Genomic DNA, 21,307 nt, shown 5'->3' on the forward strand with positions numbered 1-21,307 from the left:
CATTGGATCTTCTTCTGTAAACCAGCCAGTAGTGCCAGATATTCCCTCCCTGACTGGGCCTTCACCTTCATTAAGGGGCTTCACAGTTGCAGATCACAAAGCGGCTTTTTAACTTTCTTTTTTTTTAAATGACATTTTTTTCAAAGTGTGAGTTAACCGGAATTGAAAGATGGCAGGTAGAAGAGTGGTGGCTGTCGGTTGTCAGGAACTTCACGTCGATTATCATCGAATGAGCCGAGCAGAAGGAAAAAGCAACACACAAAAGCGTGACGTGAGCCGATATTTTGGGGCTCTTCCATTAATTATAAATGTCTTACAATCAGCTTGGATGCAGCGAGTTTAAAACAATGTGTGCAGCCCGCCGTCCTGTCTGGAAGATAAAGATAGAGCAAACCGAAATGACAGATAGCCGAAGGCCGTAAATGGGATCTGCGATAAGGGCCGCTCAGTCGTGGGCCTCTGCTCTACTGCTTTATAATTTCATCCAGTCCTTCAACAACTGCCTCGCTTTGCTTTCATCTGTCACGCGGACGTTTTGCTCAAACAGACACTCCATTTGCTCTGAGCTTTTGAATCGCTTTGTGTTCTGCCGTCAACTGTCATTTGTTTTGCCTAGAGAAGTCCACCTAGGGAAGTCAATGAAATAAGCGGAGAGGTCAGTACGCTGTGCACCATGAAGTGACGAACCAAATCTGAAATGGATGAGGCTAATAAAGCATTTAAGGGCAACGTAAACCTGCAAGTAAACAGAAAGGACAACGGTTTTCAGTCGCCGCCTTAATTTACTGTATATTATCTGACCGAGTCGGTGGCCCATGGCTTTCCGTCGTGTAGTGTGACATCCCTGGTGGCATAGAAATAGCGGCCTGTGACATGCCACGATAACCTCAAACAGGGTTTTTTTGTGACGGTACACACCGGTATGGTAAACTGCCACCTTGTCTACGACAATCGGTCTACAGTTATCCAAAACAGAATGGGATTCATGGATTCCATCAATATCTCATCGAAAAACAGTCCGAAAAACGTCAGACTCTATTGTGTGCGATTAGTTGTATTCCAGTTTATTTAAGTGAGGGCAGGCGTGGGTTTGCGCAAATAAGCCAATGACAGCCTCGTTACTAACAAGCACCGCCTCCGCACTTCTCTTTGTATGATTGGTTGGCTCACACACTTCGATCCTGTGAGATACGGTAATTTACGGCAGTTACGAGGATGACGATCAGCCATTGATACACAAAGCAAAGAAATAAGAAGAATAATTCTTTATACTTGCATAGCACTTTGCAAACTCCACAAAGAGAGGACGCGGGATGTGAACCCATGATCTCCGTACTGCATGACAACCACTGTAGAATTAGGAGGTCTGCATTTGATGAAAACATGCAAACAGTTTGGAATTTTCGTTAAAAGTCAGCACTGATTGCTTTGTGGAACTACATGATACGTTTTTTGTAGAATGTAGAGCTCGTTATTAACCGGCAGTTGATATTCTTTGATTGCGGAAATGTATCATTTTTAAACTGTCAAGCACAATATTACGCAGTACGGTACACCTGACGATTTGTCAATTTCAAATATTAAACGTTATGTTTTTCTCACCAGATAAACCAAACTTGTAGCACTGGGACTCTCTCTGCCTCTACATACCTTCACAGTGCCTCAAACTGTGGTGTACCGCCACCTTTGCGGTTACAAAAAAATCACCAACCTCAAACAGACTCGCCTTTGTCTTAAGTTGAAAGGGTGGAGTGTATGGGAGTTGCAAAGCAGTGAGCGCTCAGCCGGGATTACAAATCACACAATCCACTTTCTTCTCAGCAGCAAATTAGGTGCTGCCATTTTCTTTTTCTACAGGAGAAAGTAGGGTGAAATGACACCTTTTATTGGCTAACTAAATGGATTACAAATGCAGGCTCTCAAGTCAGCTAAGGCCCCTTCATCAGGCAAGGCGTAACAAAGAAACTGAAAAATACTCTCGCTTATATTGGGACAGCAAAGTGATTTTTTTCTTTCATCTTAACAACCTTTTTGTTCAAATGTTAGCAAAAAGAATACACCTGAGATGAATTAACCCTGACAGAAGGGAACAATGAACTGATAAAATGTAGAAATAAGATAACCATCACTAGAGAAAGTCCTTGTCTGTAAGATCGGCCATTGATGTAGTCAGCTGGTCAATCAGTCTGTTAGTCCACATATCTGGCCATAAAACTCTTGTCTCTAGTCAGACCATTTTGTAGAGTGTCGAATTTAAGCATATTCCCAGAACCTCAAACCTCAAACAACTGATTGTCCAAAACTCTACTGTATGTATGACTTGGCAGCAAGTGGCACATCTCCCTGCCTACAGAACAGATGTGGCACCTGTGCACATATCCACACGACAGATCACGGAGCATTAAATGAAGGGTCCGTTCACATGCAAATCTGCTAATGTGGTCTACCTAATCATGTGCATAAGGTGCCCCAACACTGGACTGTATGTCGGGGAAACTGGTCAGACACTGCGCCAGCGAAGGAACTCACTTAGATTTCATATTAATCAGAACAGTATTGATCTTCCGGTGGCAGCACACATTAACAGTAATGGCCACAGCATAAAGGATCTGAGGGTCACTGTGCTTATTGGTAATTTCAAGACCCAAAAGGAGCGGAGAGAATGGGAATACAAACTTATGGTTAAATTCAACACTCAACAAAATGGTCTGAATAAAGACAAGAGTTTTATGAGCAGATATGTGGACTGACAGACTGATTGACCAGCTGACTACATCAATGGCCGATCTTACAGACAATGCACTTCAGAAAACCTTACAGGACTTTCTCTAGTGATGGCTATCTCATCTCTACATTTTATTAGCTCATTGTTCCCTTCTTTCAGGGTTAATTCATCTCAGGCGTATTCTTTTTGCTAACATTTGAACAAAAAGGTTGTTAAGATGAAAGAAAAAAATCACTTTGCTGTGCCAATATAAGCGAGAGTATTTTTCAGTTTCTTTGTTACGCCTTTCCTGATGAAGGGGCCTTAGCTGACTTGAGAGCCTGCATTTGTAATTTATTTAGTTAGCCAATAAAAGGTGTCATTTCACCCTACTTTCTCCTGTATCAATCTATGGCTAACACGGAACATCACTCTACTGCCATTTTCTTTTTCTGAAAACTTTCTGGCGTGAGCCTTTCCAGTCAAGAGTATGCAGTGCAGGCAGCAATGAGATATTGAATATCCGCGTATTGCTGAGCGGCACAGTATTCTTGAAAGAAGAAGATCTAATGTCTACCGGATATACTCGTGTTTAAGTTCTCCCGCAGTTAAGTCGGGGCTTGATTTTACTGCATAATTTCTGGTAATTTATAATGTCGGTCGTATAAGTCGAATGTGGAAAACTCACGCTATTTGTCCAAGAGATTATGATATGCTAACACCCGCCTGTTAGAGTAACCACGGGCACACTGCCTTTTTTTCTATGTGCTGTGCCTACATAACCACACGGTGAAACCCAAACTATTCTGAAGTGACGTTTGCACTGATTTGTGTTTTTTGTATCTTTCATCCTCAAACACCTTTATCGTAAAAGCATCCCTTACCTACGATGGAACGTTCGAAAGAAAATATGAAGCTGGTTTTAAATGAAGCGTCATTGAAGTAGTGGAAGAAATTGGTAACTGTGCTGCTGCAACAAAATTCCATGTGTCTGAGAAACTGATGTGAGATTGGAGGAGGTAAGAAGATGTAAAAAAAATGGCGTATGTTTGAACGAGCGTATAAGTCGGGGTCTGATTTTATGATCAATTTTTCGGGTTTCAAGACCCGACTTATACGCGAATATATGTGATACGTTGAAAAAGTCAATATGGGTTTTATCTGAGCCATGACGTCTATTTTAGGATGGCACAATGCCTTGTGCTGTGCTCCTTGCTGCCAGAGGTGTACGCTAAGAGACGCGCATATAAATGTTCATAACAATTATTGGAAATCACGTCCATATTTTTTTTTGTCTTGTACCTCCTGACTCACCAATATGAGAAAACCCCCCATGTGATACAGCATTCGACTCGCCTTGATGTCTATTTATGTAAGATGTTGAGTTTTTTTAGGGGGTCCCCCATTATTGGACCTCTAGACCTGGAAAACCCTTGTTTTTAGCCTGTTTTTGGTCCACACTTTGTTTTTTGGCAATACTGACAGAGTCCAGAACTTGAATCTAAGCTTTGGAAATATTAGGAGTGTTAGGAGTTTGAGTTTTGTTCTTGATTGGGAGCTCAAGTTTGTCAGATTTCCATTGTCTAGAGCAATTTTTGTTATCTCAAAGTACTAAGCTCAAGTCTTTTCTCACTCTGAAGGACTGAGAGATAGTTCTCCATGTCTTCATTACCTCCCGACTGGATGACTGGGTGTCGATCTGCGTTATCTTGGCTACAATGAGTGCTAAGACGAGGTGCTGAGTTTCGTCAATATCAGCCGCACTCCATTGGCTTTCTGTGAGTTACTGAAATTCAGTTTAAGGTTTGGCTCTCGGTTCATGAGGCTCCACATGGTCTGGCACCCTGTTATCTCATAGAGCGATTCATTCTAATAACACAACCAACTGGTACAAGTACTTACCGAGCAAGTGTCGTCACTGAGGCATCCCTCGCTTACGTTGACCAGGATCTTCTCACCATACCAGGCCGCACTTGCGTTACTTGACTGCTCCGAGAAGAAATCCACACGCTTCCTGTCAAGCTGCAGGTCCTGAAGACACCCTTTGAGATAACCGCCCCATTCTCTAGTGTAGTCTTCTTCTATGTGGCCCCCGATGTACACCACATCACCTGCCTCCAGTGAGACGGTGGGCAGGCGAGTCGACTTGTACTTCCAGTCGAAATGGCTGATCTCAACCTGACCGTTGGAGAAATGCACGTCAATCAGCTCTTTCTCACCATTGGTAATATAGATAGGGAATATGGCTTCAAGTCTGGACAAAGTCCGGACACAGACTCGGCCCTGTTTCAAATATATTGTGAAATATGCATGGGTATCGTTCCACAGCTGGAATATCAAACCTTCTGTCTTCCGTGTCCGAAGGAAAAAAGAGACAACAAATTCAGAGCCGTGTCTGCTGTTGACGGTGAAGGAGGAGAGGCTCCTGTTGTCTTCATAGCCGAACGTCACGGGTGTGTACTCTAGAGAGGCAAAGAGGAGAGCTGGTTAAAACCAGAAAATAAAATGAGCAACTGAAGGAACCGAAAGAATGTGCGGGTCGTAAAAGGCAGGAAGACTTTTGGGGATGTCAGCCAGCAATGCCCCCAACTAACTTTACCAGCCAATTACACTCAATGCCAAAAATGAAGCCACCTAATCTAGCTTTATGCAAACAGAACATTGGGACACAAAGAAATGAGCTGACAACTCTCTGCCCCGTTCCACAATGACACCTTACGTGAACTCTGCCCACGCTGCAGGAAAAAGTGCACGGAGAACTCCACTTCTTTACACACTATATACATTACGCGTGGAGCCCAAAAATTGGATAAACCTAGCATTACTCGAGTAAAGATCGCGTTATAAAGCTGGAACTGGAAAAAACATTTTGTTAAAATCGGGCAACTTACCCACAATAATCCCGGACCACCTCCACTCGAAACTCACCCAGCTTTCCGTCCCTGCCTCCTCCCGTCAACGGATCGCCAATTTCCTGACCAATAGGAAGCAGCAGGTGAAACTGGGGAAACGATTAACACAGGTGCCCCCCAGGGATGTGTGCTCTCCCCACTGTTCTCCATCTACACTAATGACTGCACCTCTAAGGACTCCTCTGTCAAGCTTATCAAATACGTGGACGACACAACCATCATTGGGTTCATCAGGAATGGTGACAAGTCTGCATACAGATGGGAGGTTGAGCAGCTGGCCCTTCGGCGTAGTCGTAACAATCTGGAGCTAAACAGATCTCAAAGCTGTGGAGATGACAGCAGACTTTTAGGAGAGGTCCAACAAGATTATACACTCCTTCCATACTTAATACTGTTGTGAAGGTTGTGGAAACCTTCACGTTTCTGGGATGTGTGATCTCCTGGGACTTGAAATGGGAGACCAATGTAGGTTCCATCATATAAAGGGGCACAACAGCGAATGGACTTCCTGCGACAGCTGAGGAAGTTCAGCCGTCCACAGGAGCTGCTGATTCAGTTCTACACAGCAGACATTGAGTCTGTTCTCAGCTCATCCGTGACAGTGTGGTTTGAATCAGTGACTAAAGCTGACAAAAACGGACAACAGCGAATAATCAGGTTTGCCAAAAATATCACTCTGCCCACCTTACAGGACCTGCACAATTCCAGAGTCATACACGAGCAGGGAAAATCATTACCGACCCTTCACACCCAGGCCACTACCTTTCTGAGCTTCTTCCAATGGCCAGGCGTCATAGATTAATATACACCAAAACAAGCAGATATAAGAACAGTTTTTTCCCCACAGGCCATCAAGCTCACAAATGCTTACTTTCATTCCCCCGGCATCCCAGGGTCTTGCAGTACCATTCACATAATGTTAATACCTTTTTATTTTCCAGTGTTTATTTCAGCATTTCTTGCACTGAGTTGCACTCTGCACTTTGTTTGCGTATACATGTATATATATATAATATATATACAGTTGTGCTTGAAAGTTTGTGAACCCTTTACAATTTTCTATATTTCTGCATAAATATCACCTAAAACATCATCAGATTTTCACTCAAGTCCTAAAAGTAGATAAAGAGAAACCAGTTAAACAAATGAGACAAAAATATTATACTTGGTTATTTATTTATTAAGGAAAATGATCGAATATCACATATTTGTGAGTGGCAAAAGTATGTGAACCTTTGCTTTCAGTATCTGGTGTGACCCCCCCTTTGCATCAATAACTGCAACTAAACGTTTCCTGTATCTTCTGATCATTCCTGCACACCGGCTTGGACGAATTTTAGCCCATTCCTCCGTACAGAACAGCTTCAACTCTGGGATGTTGGTGGGTTTCCTCACATGAACTGCTCGCTTCAGGTCCTTCCACAACATTTCCATTGGATTAAGGTCAGGACTTTGACTTGGCCATTCCAGAACATTCACTTTATTCTTCTTTAACCATTCTTTGTTAGAACGACTTGTGTGCTTAGGGTCGTTGTCTTGCTGCATGACCCACCTTCTCTTGAGATTCAGTTCATGGACAGATGTCCTGACATTTTCCTTTAGAATTCTCTGATATAATTCAGAATTCATTGTTCCATCAATGAAGGCAAGCCGTCCTGGCCCAGATGCAGCAAAACAGGCCCACACCCTGATACTACCACCACCATGTTTTACAGATGGGATAAGGTTCTTATGCTGGAATGCAGTGTTTTCCTTTCTCCAAACATAACGCTTTTCATTTAAACCAAAAAGTTCTATTTTGATCTCACCTGTCCACAAAACAATAGCTTTCTGGTTTGTCCACGTGATCTTTAGCAAACTGAAGACGAGCAGCAATGTTTTTTTTGGAGAGCAGTGGCTTTCTCCTTGCAACCCTGCCATGCACACCATTGTTGTTCAGTGTTCTCCTGATGGTGGACTCATGAACATGAACATCAGCCAATGTGAGAGAGGCCTTCAGTTGCTTAGAAGTTACCCTGGGGTCCTTTGTGACCTCGCCGACTATTACACGCTTTGCTCTTGGTGTGATCTTTGTTGGTCGATCACTCCTGGGGAGGATAACAATGGTCTTGAATTTCCTCCATTTGTACACAATATGTCTGACTGTGGATTGGTGGAGTCCAAACTCTTTAGAGATGGTTTTGTAACCTTTTCCAGCCTGATGAGCATCAACAACTCTTTTTGTGAGGTCCTCAGAAATCTCCTTTGTTTGTGCCATGATACACTTCCACAAACATGTGTGGTGAAGAGCAGACTTTGATAGATCCTGTTCTTTAAATAACACAGAGTGCCCACTCACACCTGATTGGCATCCCATTGATTGAAAACACCAAACTCGAATTTTACCTTTCAAACTAACTGATCATCCGTCAGGTTCACATACTTTTGCCACTCACAAATATGTTATATTCAATCATATTCCTTAATAAATAAATGACCAAGTATAATATTTTTGTCTCATTTGTTTAACTGGTTTCTCTTTATCTACTTTTAGGACTTGAGGGAAAATCTGATGATATTTTAGGTCATATTTATGTAGAAATATAGAAAATTCTAAAGGGTTCACAAACTTTCAAGTACAACTGTGTGTATATATATATATATATATATATATATATATATATATACAGTACAGTGGTGTGAAAAACTATTTGCCCCCTTCCTGATTTCTTATTCTTTTGCATGTTTGTCACACAAAATGTTTCTGATCATCAAACACATTTAACCATTAGTCAAATATAACACAAGTAAACACAAAATGCAGTTTTTAAATGATGGTTTTATTATTTAGGGAGAAAAAAAATCCAAACCTACATGGCCCTGTGTGAAAAAGTAATTGCCCCCTGACCCTAATAACTGGTAGTCCACCCTTAGCAGCAATAACTGCAATCAAGCGTTTGCGATAACTTGCAATGAGTCTTTACAGCTCTGGAGGAATTTTGGCCCACTCATCTTTGCAGAATTGTTGTAATTCAGCTTTATTTGAGGGTTTTCTAGCATGAACCGCCTTTTTAAGGTCATGCCATAGCATCTCAATTGGATTCAGGTCAGGACTTTGACTAGGCCACTCCAAAGTCTTCATTTTGTTTTTCTTCAGCCATTCAGAGGTGGATTTGCTGGTGTGTTTTGGGTCATTGTCCTGTTGCAGCACCCAAGATCGCTTCAGCTTGAGTTGACGAACAGATGGCGGACATTCTCCTTCAGGATTTTTGGTAGACAGTAGAATTCTTGGTTCCATCTATCACAGCAAGCCTTCCAGGTCCTGAAGCAGCAAAACAACCCCAGACCATCACACTACCACCACCATATTTTACTGTTGGTATGATGTTCTTTTTCTGAAATGCTGTGTTCCTTTTACGCCAGATGTAACGGGACATTTGCCTTCCAAAAAGTTCAACCTTTTTCTCATCAGTCCACAAGGTATTTTCCCAAAAGTCTTGGCAATCATTGAGATGTTTCTTAGCAAAATTGAGACAAGCCCTAATGTTCTTTTTGCTTAACAGTGGTTTGCGTCTTGGAAATCTGCCATGCAGGCCGTTTTTGCCCAGTCTCTTTCTTATGGTGGAGTCGTGAACACTGACCTTAATTGAGGCAAGTGAGGCCTGCAGTTCTTTAGACGTTGTCCTGGGGTCTTTTGTGACCTCTCGGATTAGTCGTCTCTGCGCTCTTGGGGTAATTTTGGTCAGCCGGCCACTCCTGGGAAGGTTCACCACTGTTCCATGTTTCTGCCATTTGTGGATAATGGCTCTCACTGTGGTTCGCTGGAGTCCCAAAGCTTTAGAAATGGCTTTATAACCTTTACCAGACTGATAGATCTCAATTACTTCTGTTCTCATTTGTTCCTGAATTTCTTTGGATCTTGGCATGATGTCTAGCTTTTGAGGTGCTTTTGGTCTACTTCTCTGTGTCAGGCAGCTCCTATTGAAGTGATTTCTTGATTGAAACAGGTGTGGCAGTAATCAGGCCTGGGGGTGGCAACGGAAATCGAACTCAGGTGTGATACACCGCAGTTAGGTTATTTTTGAATAAGGGGGCAATTACTTTTTCACACAGGGCCATGTAGGTTTGGATTTTTTTTTCTCCCTAAATAATAAAAACCATCATTTAAAAACTGCATTTTGTGTTTACTTGTGTTATATTTGACTAATGGTTAAATTGGTTTGATGATCAGAAACATTTTGTGTGACAAACATGCAAAAGAATAAGAAATCAGGAAGGGGGCAAATAGTTTTTCACACCACTGTATATTATATATATATATATATATATATATATATATATATATATATATATATATACATATAGTAAGTAAATGGACGCTTGGTGGCACTATTGCCCACTTTTTTCCAGACAGACAGTATGCAGGAGACAGGGTAAAATCACCAAGAATTAGATTTTTACTTATTTTCTTAAATAAAGTGCACAACCACCACAATAAACAATAAATCAATGATCACACTACAATTCTCTCCTCCCAGCAGCTCCATCACACTCCCTGCCAACTCCGGCTCTTCCTGGGTCTCCACTTAGTCCTTTACATAGTCCTTGATCCGGACTATATAGTCCTTCCGTCCATGTGATTCACTAGCACTTCCAGGTCAAATAGAGACTTTTATTTTCTTCAGCCTGGAAGTACTTCTGTCCTCCTGCTGGGAGGGGAACTCGTTAACTAGAAAATGTTGTGACTGTGCGACAGCAACAGTAGATTTTCTACTGTCAGGAAATGTCTTCCAGTGCCTTTCAGCTGTCTATAGGATGTATTGTTTCTGCTCCTCACCAGCATCCTCAGTAATCCTGAATACAGTAAATGCAATGCCTCTCTCGGCCACCATGTCATTTACACCTCACACAGCTGCTTGATAGTCTGGCTCAGGGGTGGGAAAAGTCAGTCCTGGAGGGCTGCAGTGGCTGCAGGGTTTTGTTCCAACCCAGTTTCTTAATTAGAAAATAATCCTTGCCAATACTTCAATTTCATGGCTCGTCAGTGGTTTAACTCTGCCATGTCAGATCATTTTGATATCCTAGATTTTATTTCCTTTCTAAAGATATCGTCCAAATGATTTGAAGTCTGAAACAGATGAGAAATTCTCAGTCCTTCACATTTTTCTCTTAACGTTCCTTCCAAGTGTTTAATGAAACCAAATAGTGCCTGGTAAATACACACAGATGTAAATGGTAACAAGCTAAATAGAGAAATTATGGTTTATTTTGTCAATGGCATCTTATTGCTGATAAGGAACAATTAAAAAACTGAGGATACAGCTGTTTAAGACTAAAATAAGCAATAGGAGTTTAAATTCTTAATGAGCGAGACCACTAAAGTGAAGCAGGAGTGTTACTTGAGCAATAAGTGCTTCTTTTAACCAATTGGGTTGGAACAAAAACCTGCAGCCACTGCGGCCCTCCAAGAACGACTTTGTCCACCCGTGGTTGGGCCGATCATCCCATTCATCGGGACTAAGTGAAAGACAGTCAGCGGGTAGCATCAAACTTTCGATCAGTTTCTTCTCAGACTGTGTCACAAAACTGTCTCTCCATGGGATGGCAGCTTATGTCCACTGATATGAGCAACTGGCTCACCAACCAGCCACACCATACTCTGGCTGCGTGTCAACTTGCTGCCATGTACTGTAATTACTGAGAAGCAAACAAAATTTCAAAGGCAAGCAAATTGCCACGCAGACATAAAAAACGTTGACCCCAATTATAACTGTGCAGTAAGTTTAAGTTATAAGTATAGAGGAGGTAAACGAAGAACAAATTACCATAAAATAAGGTAAACACTGGTAGTTAAGAAACAACTTGCAAATTAAAAACTCACCCAATCCCACTCAACAAGCAAATTACTCTAAAGATGCTAAATGACAGTAATCGTTATAATGATTAAACAACAAAATGGCAGGCAATAGCGATAGACGTCAATTTGAAAGGATATTTTATAATTTATTTTTAAAGTAAGAAGTATCATAATTTACCTGCAGTTAGTACAGTATCTATCTATCTATCTATCTATCTATCTATCTATCTATCTATCTATCTAGAAGTAGAACCGACACCTGAAGTTGAAACAACACCGAAAGCTGGCGAGCTGTTACTAGTTCAATGTCAATGTCAATTTATTTATATAGCACATTTAAAACAACATAGGAATGCTGTGGCCAAAGTGCTTTACGATAAAAGAAGAAAAAAAAAACATACAATTAACATAAATAACATAAACATAAATAAAATAAATGAACATAAATAAAATAAATAATAAATACAAGTAAGATTATACATAATCACAATGAGGAAACCATCAGTATTACTGAAGGTCACAGAAAGCAAGTGAATAGAAATGAGTCTTTAATCTCGTTTTGAATTGTCGACGACTCCTTTATGTGACGAGGTAAAGAGTTCCACAGGCGAGGCTGCCAAAACTCTGTCTGTCCCCCTTAGTGTGACACTCGGTACGAGGGACAACAAGAGACAACTGACCAGAAGATCTAAGCACTCTGGATGGCTGGTGTAAAACACACAATTCAGATAAATAGGCACAAGCGAGCCCATGTAAAGATTTAAAAACTAGCAACAAGATTTTAAAATCAATTTGAAAACTGACAGGCAGCCAGTGTAAAGAAGCTAATATTCGAGAAACACAATCAAACTTTCTTGCCCCCACCAGAAAGCGAGCGGCAGCATTTTGGACCAACTGTAACCTGCGTGTCAGGGATTTGCTAATCCCAGAATACAGCGAGTTGCAGTAATCAAGGCGAGAAAAAATAAAAGCAGGAATAGCTTTCTCAAGATCCTTAGAAGATAATAAAGGCTTGATCTTACCTAATAGACGAAGCTGGAAAAAGCGACTCTTGACTACAGAATTTACTTGTTTCTCAAAAGAGAGGTTACTGTCAAAGATAACACCAAGATTGTATACTTGAGGTTTGCAAAAGACAGAGAAAAAGCCGAGAAGTCCAAGACCAATTTGGGCTTTAGCTGATGGACCCACTATAAGCATCTCCAAGCTTTTAAAGTCAATAAACTTTTATGGAAACAGACAGCCAGCACTTTGCAAATGAAAAAATAATGGTTGAGACCTTAAAAATGTTTCAAGTCATTTTTAAGTGTCACCCTAATATCTCTATATATAATCTTCATTTGGATCTTGATCTTTGTTTGTCTGCGAATGAATTAGAAGAAGCACTAGATGGCAGTAGAGAGACAGCTAAAACATAGGCATTGCATTAAGAATCTCCTCCAGGCTTATACTGCTGAAGACTGTAGTACGCCAGTCACACCTCAAAACACAGACATTCAAACTAAACAAATTGTTGTGCTTTAAATTAACTAAAGAGATCTTCATTTAGATCTTGATCTTTGTTTGACCATGAATTCCACACATGCGTAGACCACCTTCCAGTTTAGCACGTTGTTGTTACTCACGGATGTCAGCAATGTGCCGGAATAACGAAAGGGGTGGTGGACAGTGTTACGCTGATTAGCTCCTGAGGCCTGGTTAGAGAATGAGATTGCCGAAGATAAAAGGTACGTGCCTACGTAACATATGCATGAAAGAAAGACAGTGGGTAAAATGAATGACAATGTAACAGCACGTTCCAGAAATTATTATTGTTACGTTGTAGCCGGCGAGTGCTGCGTGTCTCACAGTTGTACCGTGGCTTGCTCACATGTCAGTGAAGTGATCCCTATTTATGCTTTAAAGAGCCTGGATACCTATGTGTCCCCCTTTTATAACCATTGCTCCGTGTATATTGCCTTACTCTTTGGATTGCCACAAAGCAAACTGTGAGATTGGAGAAAGGTTGAGAAGACATCGACAGCGTCGTGAAAACGAGACGGACTGTGAACGGACAGAAGCAGAAATGCTCCCACACCACCACAGAATTACGATTCGGACAGTGATTCCGAGTAGGCCGCTCCTATCGAATCAATGTCCAAGGGTTTTCCTTTGTAATTTTGTTTCCCTTATAAAAAATCATAATGCTGTGCGACGAATTGCCCAGTTCACGACTGGCAGCCGCGTTTAAACAGGGAGCCCTTCACAGACAACTTTAACACGCGCAACGTAGTTGGGCGCACATGGCTAGTACTGTATTTAAACTGCTCAGAAAATGAAAGGAGCACTTTTGAATGAGAGTATAGTGTCAAGTCAATGGAACTTGTGGGCTATTAATCTGCTCAGTTAAGAAGCAGAGGGGCTTATTCATCAGTTTCAGCTGCTTTGGTGTACTAGAGGGGCAACACTGACACGACCCCCAAAACAGGAATGAATGGTTTAACAGGTGGAGGCCACTGACATTTTTCCCTCCTCATCTGTTTTGTCACTTGTTTTGCATTTGGCTCTGCTCAGTGTCACTCCTGGTAGCATGAGGCCATACCTGGACGCTACAGAGCTGGCACAGGTAGTCCAACCTCTTCAGGATGGCACAACAATAAGTGCCTGTCATTGCCAGAAGGTTTACTGTGTTTCCCAGCATAGTCTCAAGGGCATGGAGGAGATTCCAGGAGGCAAACAGGCAGTTACTCTAGGAGAGCTGGACAGGGCCCCTCGTAGAAGGCCCTTAACCCATCAGCAGGACCCACCGGTATCTGCTACTTTGGGCAAGGAGGAACAGGATGGGCCCGTGTCTGCGTGGGTTTCCTGCGGGTGCTCCGGTTTCCTCCCACAGTCCAAAGACATGCAGGTTAGGTGCATTGGTGATTCTAAATTGTCCCTAGTGTGTGTTTGGTGTATAGGTGGGTCTGTGCACCCTGTGGTGGGCTGGCACCTGCCCGGGGTTTGTTTCCTGCCTTGTGCCCTGTGTTGGCTGGGATTGGCTCCAGCAGACCCCCCTGACCCTGTAGTTAAGATATAGCGGGTTGGATAATGGATGAATGAATGGATGGAACAAGATGGGCAATGCCAGAGCCTACAAAATGACCTCCAGCAGGCAGGCCACTGGTGTGAATGTCTCTGACCAAACAATCAGAAACAGACTTCATGAGGGTGGCATGAGGGCCCGATGTCCTCTAGTGGGCACCATGGAGCTTGATTGGTATTTGCCATAGAATACAAGAATTGCCAGGTCCACCACTGGCACCCTGTGCTTTTCACAGATGAGAGCAGGTTCACCCTGAGCACACGTGACAGATGTGAAAGGGTCTGGAGAAGCCGTGGAGAACGTTATGCTGCCTTTAAGATCGTTCAGCATGACCGGTTTGGTGGTGGGTCAGTGATCAGGGGTATGGGGAGGCGTATCCATGGAGGGACACACAGACCTCTACAGGCTAGACAACGACACCCTGACTGTCATTAGGTATCGGGATCAAATCCTTGGACCCATCGTCAGACCCTATGCTGGTGTGTGACAATGCCCAGCCTCATGTGGTGAGAGGATGAAGGAATTGATACTATTGACTGCCCCCCACACCCACTCACCTGACCCCAATACAATAGAACACCTCTAGGTGGGACATTATGTTTCGGCCCATCTGATGCCTCAGCCTGTCCAGGAGCTCAGTGATGCCCTGGTCCAGATCTAGGAGGAGATCCCCCAGGACACCATCCGTCGTCTCATTGGGATGTTGACAGGCATAGTGGGGCCATACAAACTACTGAGTACGACTTGGAGTTGCTGCAGTGACATTTTGGCCAAATGGACTCGCCTGCCTGCCTGCCTGCCGCATCATTTTTTTCCATTTGATTTTTGGGGTGTCCATGAATTCAGCCTTCTGTAGGTTGATCATTTTCATTCCTAACACGTTACCATATCAGACCATATCGGTAGAGATAGCCAGCATTGAGATCTGATGTTTTTTCAAAGTGTTTCTTTAATTTTTTTACATTCTCTGTCTTGTGTTGTTTTTTGTGTGATTAACTCTTGTGTGAACAGTATGTCAGTTATGTAACTTAGAATTGGAGAGTCACCTAAACCGGAGTCAAATTCCTTGCATGTGTGCATACCTGGCCAATACATCTGATTCCGATGCTGCTGGTTTTCCATTTGTTAGTGGTCTGAACATGTGCAGTGTGTAGAAGCGGATTTTTCTTCCCCACCCCTCTCAGAGATAACAATGGCTACCGTAGGTGACACGCGTACTGTGTTTTTATGAAAGTTTGGAGCAGTTAATTTCTACAAAGCAGTCAAACAGTCCCTACATGACGAATGAGGAATATCACAAGTTTATAAACTCAGCTTCTAAAACATCTAAGGACTTACCGCCGCCTGAAACGGTTTGATGTGTCTGTTATCGCTCCTGTTCGACCAGATCAGTCTAATGTAAGGTCATTTGTGATGAATGAATAGATGAATGGCGGCGGCGGTGTAGAAGGAAAAATTTTTTATATTACTATACAGAATAGCAAATTAACATAAAGAGCCATAAAAAGTAATTAAAAGCTTCTAAAACATTAGATTAAGCATAAATTAGAATGTTAAGCAAATAAGATAGGTCAAGCAAATGGTTAACTAAAAAATCAGTTATATTGCATTATTTTTAAGCTTGCAAAACAAAATTACTAGTGTGAGAACGTACAGGAAAAAGAACAAAAAATGACGTACAGAAACCAGCTAGAACAGGATAAGAGGTTGAGAACACCTGTGTCCAAGGCTAGGAAGCTAAAGGAACGATACCTCTGAGAAGATGGCTCTGGAAGGCACGTAACGAAACCAGCTGGATTGGGGAATCAGCAGAAAGGAAACAAAAGGCTTTTGCTGTAAGCAAGATCACACTGATGTAATGCATGAAGAGAAGCACTAGTAAATTCAGACATTAGCAATAAATATATGGAAGAGTATATTAGAAATTAACTTTAGCATAGAAATAAAGGCAAATCAAGCATGTCAAGCAATGATTAAATGAAAAGCATATACTATATTTCTTTTTAATTAAAGCTTAGCTTTAGGCCACCATTATAGCATAGCATGAAAGGCTAGAGAAGGAAGTGACACCATGAAAGACCATATATGGAATAAAGAACATCTACCCAGTTGAAGAACCAATCAAGAATAAGCAAAACAGAAACTGGAGTGAACAATAGACAGTATAGCCAGGTGCAGAATGAGCTAACTGAACGAGGTCAAAATGATAAGAAATTGTTATAAAAACTTCGATTGCTGCAATGTTCAGGGCTCAGCTCAATTTGGCCGTACTGGGTTGAGTCCTTGTTGTTTTTTGTGTTGTTTTATTGCAATAAAGCTTTAAAACTCTGTCTGTCTATCCCGAGTCCCAATAGCCTTTATTTTTAGGTAAAAAGCCTTCTGATGATGAATTTTTCGCCACGACAGCGGCAGCAAGCCAGCAACTGATCGAGCAAAGAGGAGGTTAAAAAAAAACAGAATTTGTTTCCCACTGTATCACCGTTTAACAGGGGGTTTCAGAGGAGCAACCACGTCTCCTTGGGGTGCATTCAGCCCACCCTCTTCACAACGGCACATAGCATAGGCGGGGAGGTTGGCGAGTATATTTAATAAAAGAAAAAAAAAAAAACAAAACCGTTCATGGGGTGCACTTACTTTATCACATGTGTACCTGTTGTATATTCCATATTACTTCAAGCAAGGTACTCTTATACCACAAAACTGTATGTTTGGCATAGTGACCATCTACCCCATAATACTCTATAATAATAAAGGCTTATGGGATGTACAGCACCTTGTGAAAGTATTCATCCCCAACGCCCGGGCCACCCCCTTGGTGTTTGTCCTGTTATGTCACTTTACAATCTGGAATTAAAACGGATTTTCATTTGGATTTTATATAATGGCCTTAACAGCACAATCCAAATTACTGAAGCAGAATGAAAATAAAATATTGTTTATAAATATATAAAAAAAAAAACAAACACATGACATGTGTATAACAGACCCGTTCTGACTCTGCAACACCACTAAGCCAGCAGCGGGAAGTCCAAGGAGTGCCCAGAACAGGCCAGAGGCAAAGCTGTGGAGTATTAAAACATATCCCAAAGTGTGAATATCCCACGGGGCACCGTTAAATCCTTGCTAACAAAATGGAAAGAATATGACACCACTTCAAACCTGACAACAGAAGGTTGCCCACCAAAACTCACAGACCAAACCAACAAGAATATTAATGTGCAGAGATGCACCACAGACACCAAGGGGAACACTGAAGGAGCTGTAATGATCCACAGTGGAGATGGAAGTATCTGTCCGCAGAACCCCTTTAAGCCGTACGCTCCACAGAGGTGGGCCTTTATGGAAGAATGGCCAGGGAAAAACAGCATCAATAAAGAAAAAAATAAGAAAACACATTTGGAGTTTGTGGCGGACTCCCCAAATAGATGGATGAAGGTTCTCTGGTCACATGAGACTAAAATTGAATTTTTGGCCATCTTGGGAAACACCACGTGTGGCACAAACCCAGCACTTCCCATCACACAGAGAGCTACCATCTTCACAGTGGAAGCATGGTGGTGCCAGCATCATGCTCTGGGGACAGGAAAACTGGCCAGGATTGAAGGAAGGGTGGATGGAACTAAATGCTGGGCAACTCTTGAGGAGAACCTGTTTGAGTCTGCCAGAGATCTGAGACTGAAACGGAGGTTCACCCTTCATGACCCTAATAACCCTAAACACACTGCGAAAGCTACAATGTAGTGGTTTAGGGGGAAACACTTGGAATGGCCTCAATCCAATGGGGAATCAGTGGCATGACTTGAAGATGGCTGTCCACCAACGCAAGCCATCAAACCTGAAGGAGTTGGAGCAGTTTGGCCTTGAGGAGTGGGTGACAACCCCAGCAGCAGGATGTGCTGAGCTAATAGAGACATTCACCAGGAGACTTGCATCTGGAACTGCAGCAAAAGGGGGCTCTACAGAGTACTGACCTGGGGGGAGAGGGGGCAAATACTTATGCACATTCAGGATTTTTGTTTCTTTCTCTTAATTATTGTTTGTGTCATAACAGACGATATTTTGCAACTTCAAAGTGGTAGGCATGTTGTGCTAACCCCCCAAAAAGTCCACTGGAATTCCAGGCTGTAATGTGACGAAACAGGACAAGGCCCTGCATTGAGTGTGTTCACTTATCCAGGACAGATCACACCTTCATCAGGTCCATCTGAAGTTGCCCATCAATCTAAATGCACATCTTTGGACATCTTTGAGAAGAAGTGAAACATGCAAATATGAGACCTATGGTAGGAAAGAGAGGACTTCCCTATAGAAGTGATCCTAGTGGTGAGTTGAACTGTCATCCTAGCACTGTGATGTGACAATGCCACTCGCGATGCTACCACCTGTGAATTTAATGAATCTACCAACATTATGATTTCAAAGCTCTTACCCAAGGAACAGTCTGCACCGTAGAAGGGCCGGAAGCAATCACATCGGTACGAGGTCCATAAGTCCACGCAGGTTCCATTACTTGAGCAAGGCACTGCATTGCACCATTCTGTTTTGTGGCATCCAAGCTCCATGCCAAACGACGCATCCTTGGCGAGGCTTTCAGGGAGAAGCGGCTGGGAATTGATGAGCACATCTTCAATGCACCCTGTAAAATTAGTCCTGCTGACAGTGTTGTCCAGAAACTCATCTATTGTCCCACCCATGGAGATCACCCTAAAGTCACCTTTCAGGTGGCTGTGTGACGTCATGGGGACTTCTGTATAACATCTATCTGATTCGTGCTTACAGTTTTTATTCCACAGGCTTATTCCACTAAAATCATTGCTCATATTCACTGTCACTTGATGCCACTCTCCGTCACTGACATATTCTGCTAATGACAAATTGGTACTCAAGCCATCAATGTGAGCCACGGCTAGAAGCAGCCCATTTATAATTTCCAAGTTTAGAAAGCTAGACGATGTTCCCCAGTAAAATATTATCATGTCCGTCAAAGTGGTTCTAAAACGCAAGCTGATCCACATACTGGCCTGATCCAAACCTCTTCTGCTTCTGTTGGAATTCAAGGTGTCAATGAGAATGAATCCTCCTTTAGAAAAGGAAAACGTAGTTGAGGTTTCACAAAACATGTCATAAAAACCTGGCGGGCATTGGCAGTGGTAATTATGCGCCCCATCTTCAAGTGTGGGTATGCACATTGCACCATTTTTACACTGGTTCTCCAAACAGCCTGATAACTCGATGTCACAGTTTTTCCCTCCCCAGGGCAGACCATCCTCATGTGGTGGTGGACAGTGGCAAAGATAGTCTGCCGTCTCATCTTCACATATACCTCCATTCTTGCAAGGGTTGCTTTGGCATTCATCAATGTCTGTCTCGCATACAAATCCTGCAAGAAAAATGGAGCCAAAGTTAATCAACGTGGATTTCATTGTTTTGGGTCAGGTGCTGGGCTCAGAATTCTATGTAAAAATGGTTAACCCAGAATAGTACTTTTGGGAAACCTGTTTTGATCATATATAGATCTTTATCTATCTATCTATATATATAATATATATGTACAAACATACATACAGCATCAAGCTCGAATAACTAAAAATGTTTCTGATGCTCCATCTCTGTTATATGCCGTTTGGTATGGGATTTCTAAAAGCAATGTTAATGTTTCTGATGTGCAATCTGTTGGAATGACAAATGCAAAGAATTTTATTACTGTAAATGTTTGTGATGCTCCATCTGTTGGATTGACAAATCCAATGCATATGTCTCTGTTATCTGGCATTTGGTATGGGATTCATAAAAGCAGTATTAATGTTTGTGATGTATCATCTGTTGGAATGAAAAATGCAATGTATTTTGTTACTGTAGATTTTTATGATGCGCCATCTGTTGGAACGACAATTATAATGCGTTTTATTACTACAAAATGTGTTGGATGCTCTATCTCTTACAATGGCAGACACACAGACAGACACAGACATACATCTGTAGTAAAAAATGCATTGTGTTTATCATTCAAAGAGGTGGTGCATCACAAATATTAACACTGCTTTTATGAATCCCATACCAAATGACATATACTGTAACTGAGACATATGCATTGCATTTTTCCATCCAGCAGATGGCGCATCACAAACATTTTTAGCAATAAATTACATCACATTTGTTATTCAAACAGACAGTGCATCACAAACATTAGCACTGCTTTGATAAATCCCATACCAAATGGCATATAACAGAGACATGCACATGGCATGGTGCACTGCCAATGTTGAGGTCTGTGTTGGTTACTTAGATTTCAACACCTATTAAAAGGTAGCACAGTCAGCCTGTAGAAATAGCATGCATTACTTCAAATTTTTATTATGCTCCATCTGTTGGAATGACAAACACAATGCCTATCTATGTCTGTTATATGCTATGCAAAAGCAGTGATAATGCTTGTTATGCGCCATCTGTTGGAATGACAGACACATATGCTTTTATTAAGATGTAAAATGCACTGTTTGCACATCTTTGAGCACTTTTAACTCTCTTGCTTTTAATAAACTGCTATTCTTATTAAATACTGCTGTAGTCCATCTGAAAAATATTGGGTGATCTCCATGGCTGTGGGCACTTCTAGATCTGGAAAAGTGCAATAAAGTCCCAAGCCGAGCTGGTAAGCCTGGTGGAAGTGATGCATGAGGGACTGGTAACAAGGGAGGGAGCTGCACACGGGGACACAGGTGGGTTTCCATCAGAGTTCGGCTCTTAGCACTTTTTCTCTTGCTTGGTTTGGGTCAGTTTCATTAACAAGC

At 42.0% G+C, this 21,307-nt stretch overlaps 1 protein-coding gene across 3 annotated transcripts in view; it reads right to left on the reverse strand.

Annotated features, from left to right (window-relative positions):
* Positions 1-21,307, reverse strand: part of LOC120535116 (protein crumbs homolog 1-like) — a 311,568-nt gene that overhangs the window by 26,186 nt on the left and 264,075 nt on the right. For all 3 annotated transcript variants that reach the window (XM_039762712.1, XM_039762713.1, XM_039762714.1), the window contains 2 exons: positions 18,946-19,896; positions 4,607-5,166 (listed from right to left, as the gene is read on the reverse strand). In XM_039762712.1, the coding sequence (XP_039618646.1) occupies positions 4,607-5,166; positions 18,946-19,896 (1,511 nt within the window). The remainder of the gene's footprint in view (positions 1-4,606; positions 5,167-18,945; positions 19,897-21,307) is intronic.

This window comes from Polypterus senegalus, chromosome 9, assembly GCF_016835505.1.
Source record: "Polypterus senegalus isolate Bchr_013 chromosome 9, ASM1683550v1, whole genome shotgun sequence".
NCBI classification, from domain to species: Eukaryota; Metazoa; Chordata; class Cladistia; order Polypteriformes; family Polypteridae; genus Polypterus; species Polypterus senegalus.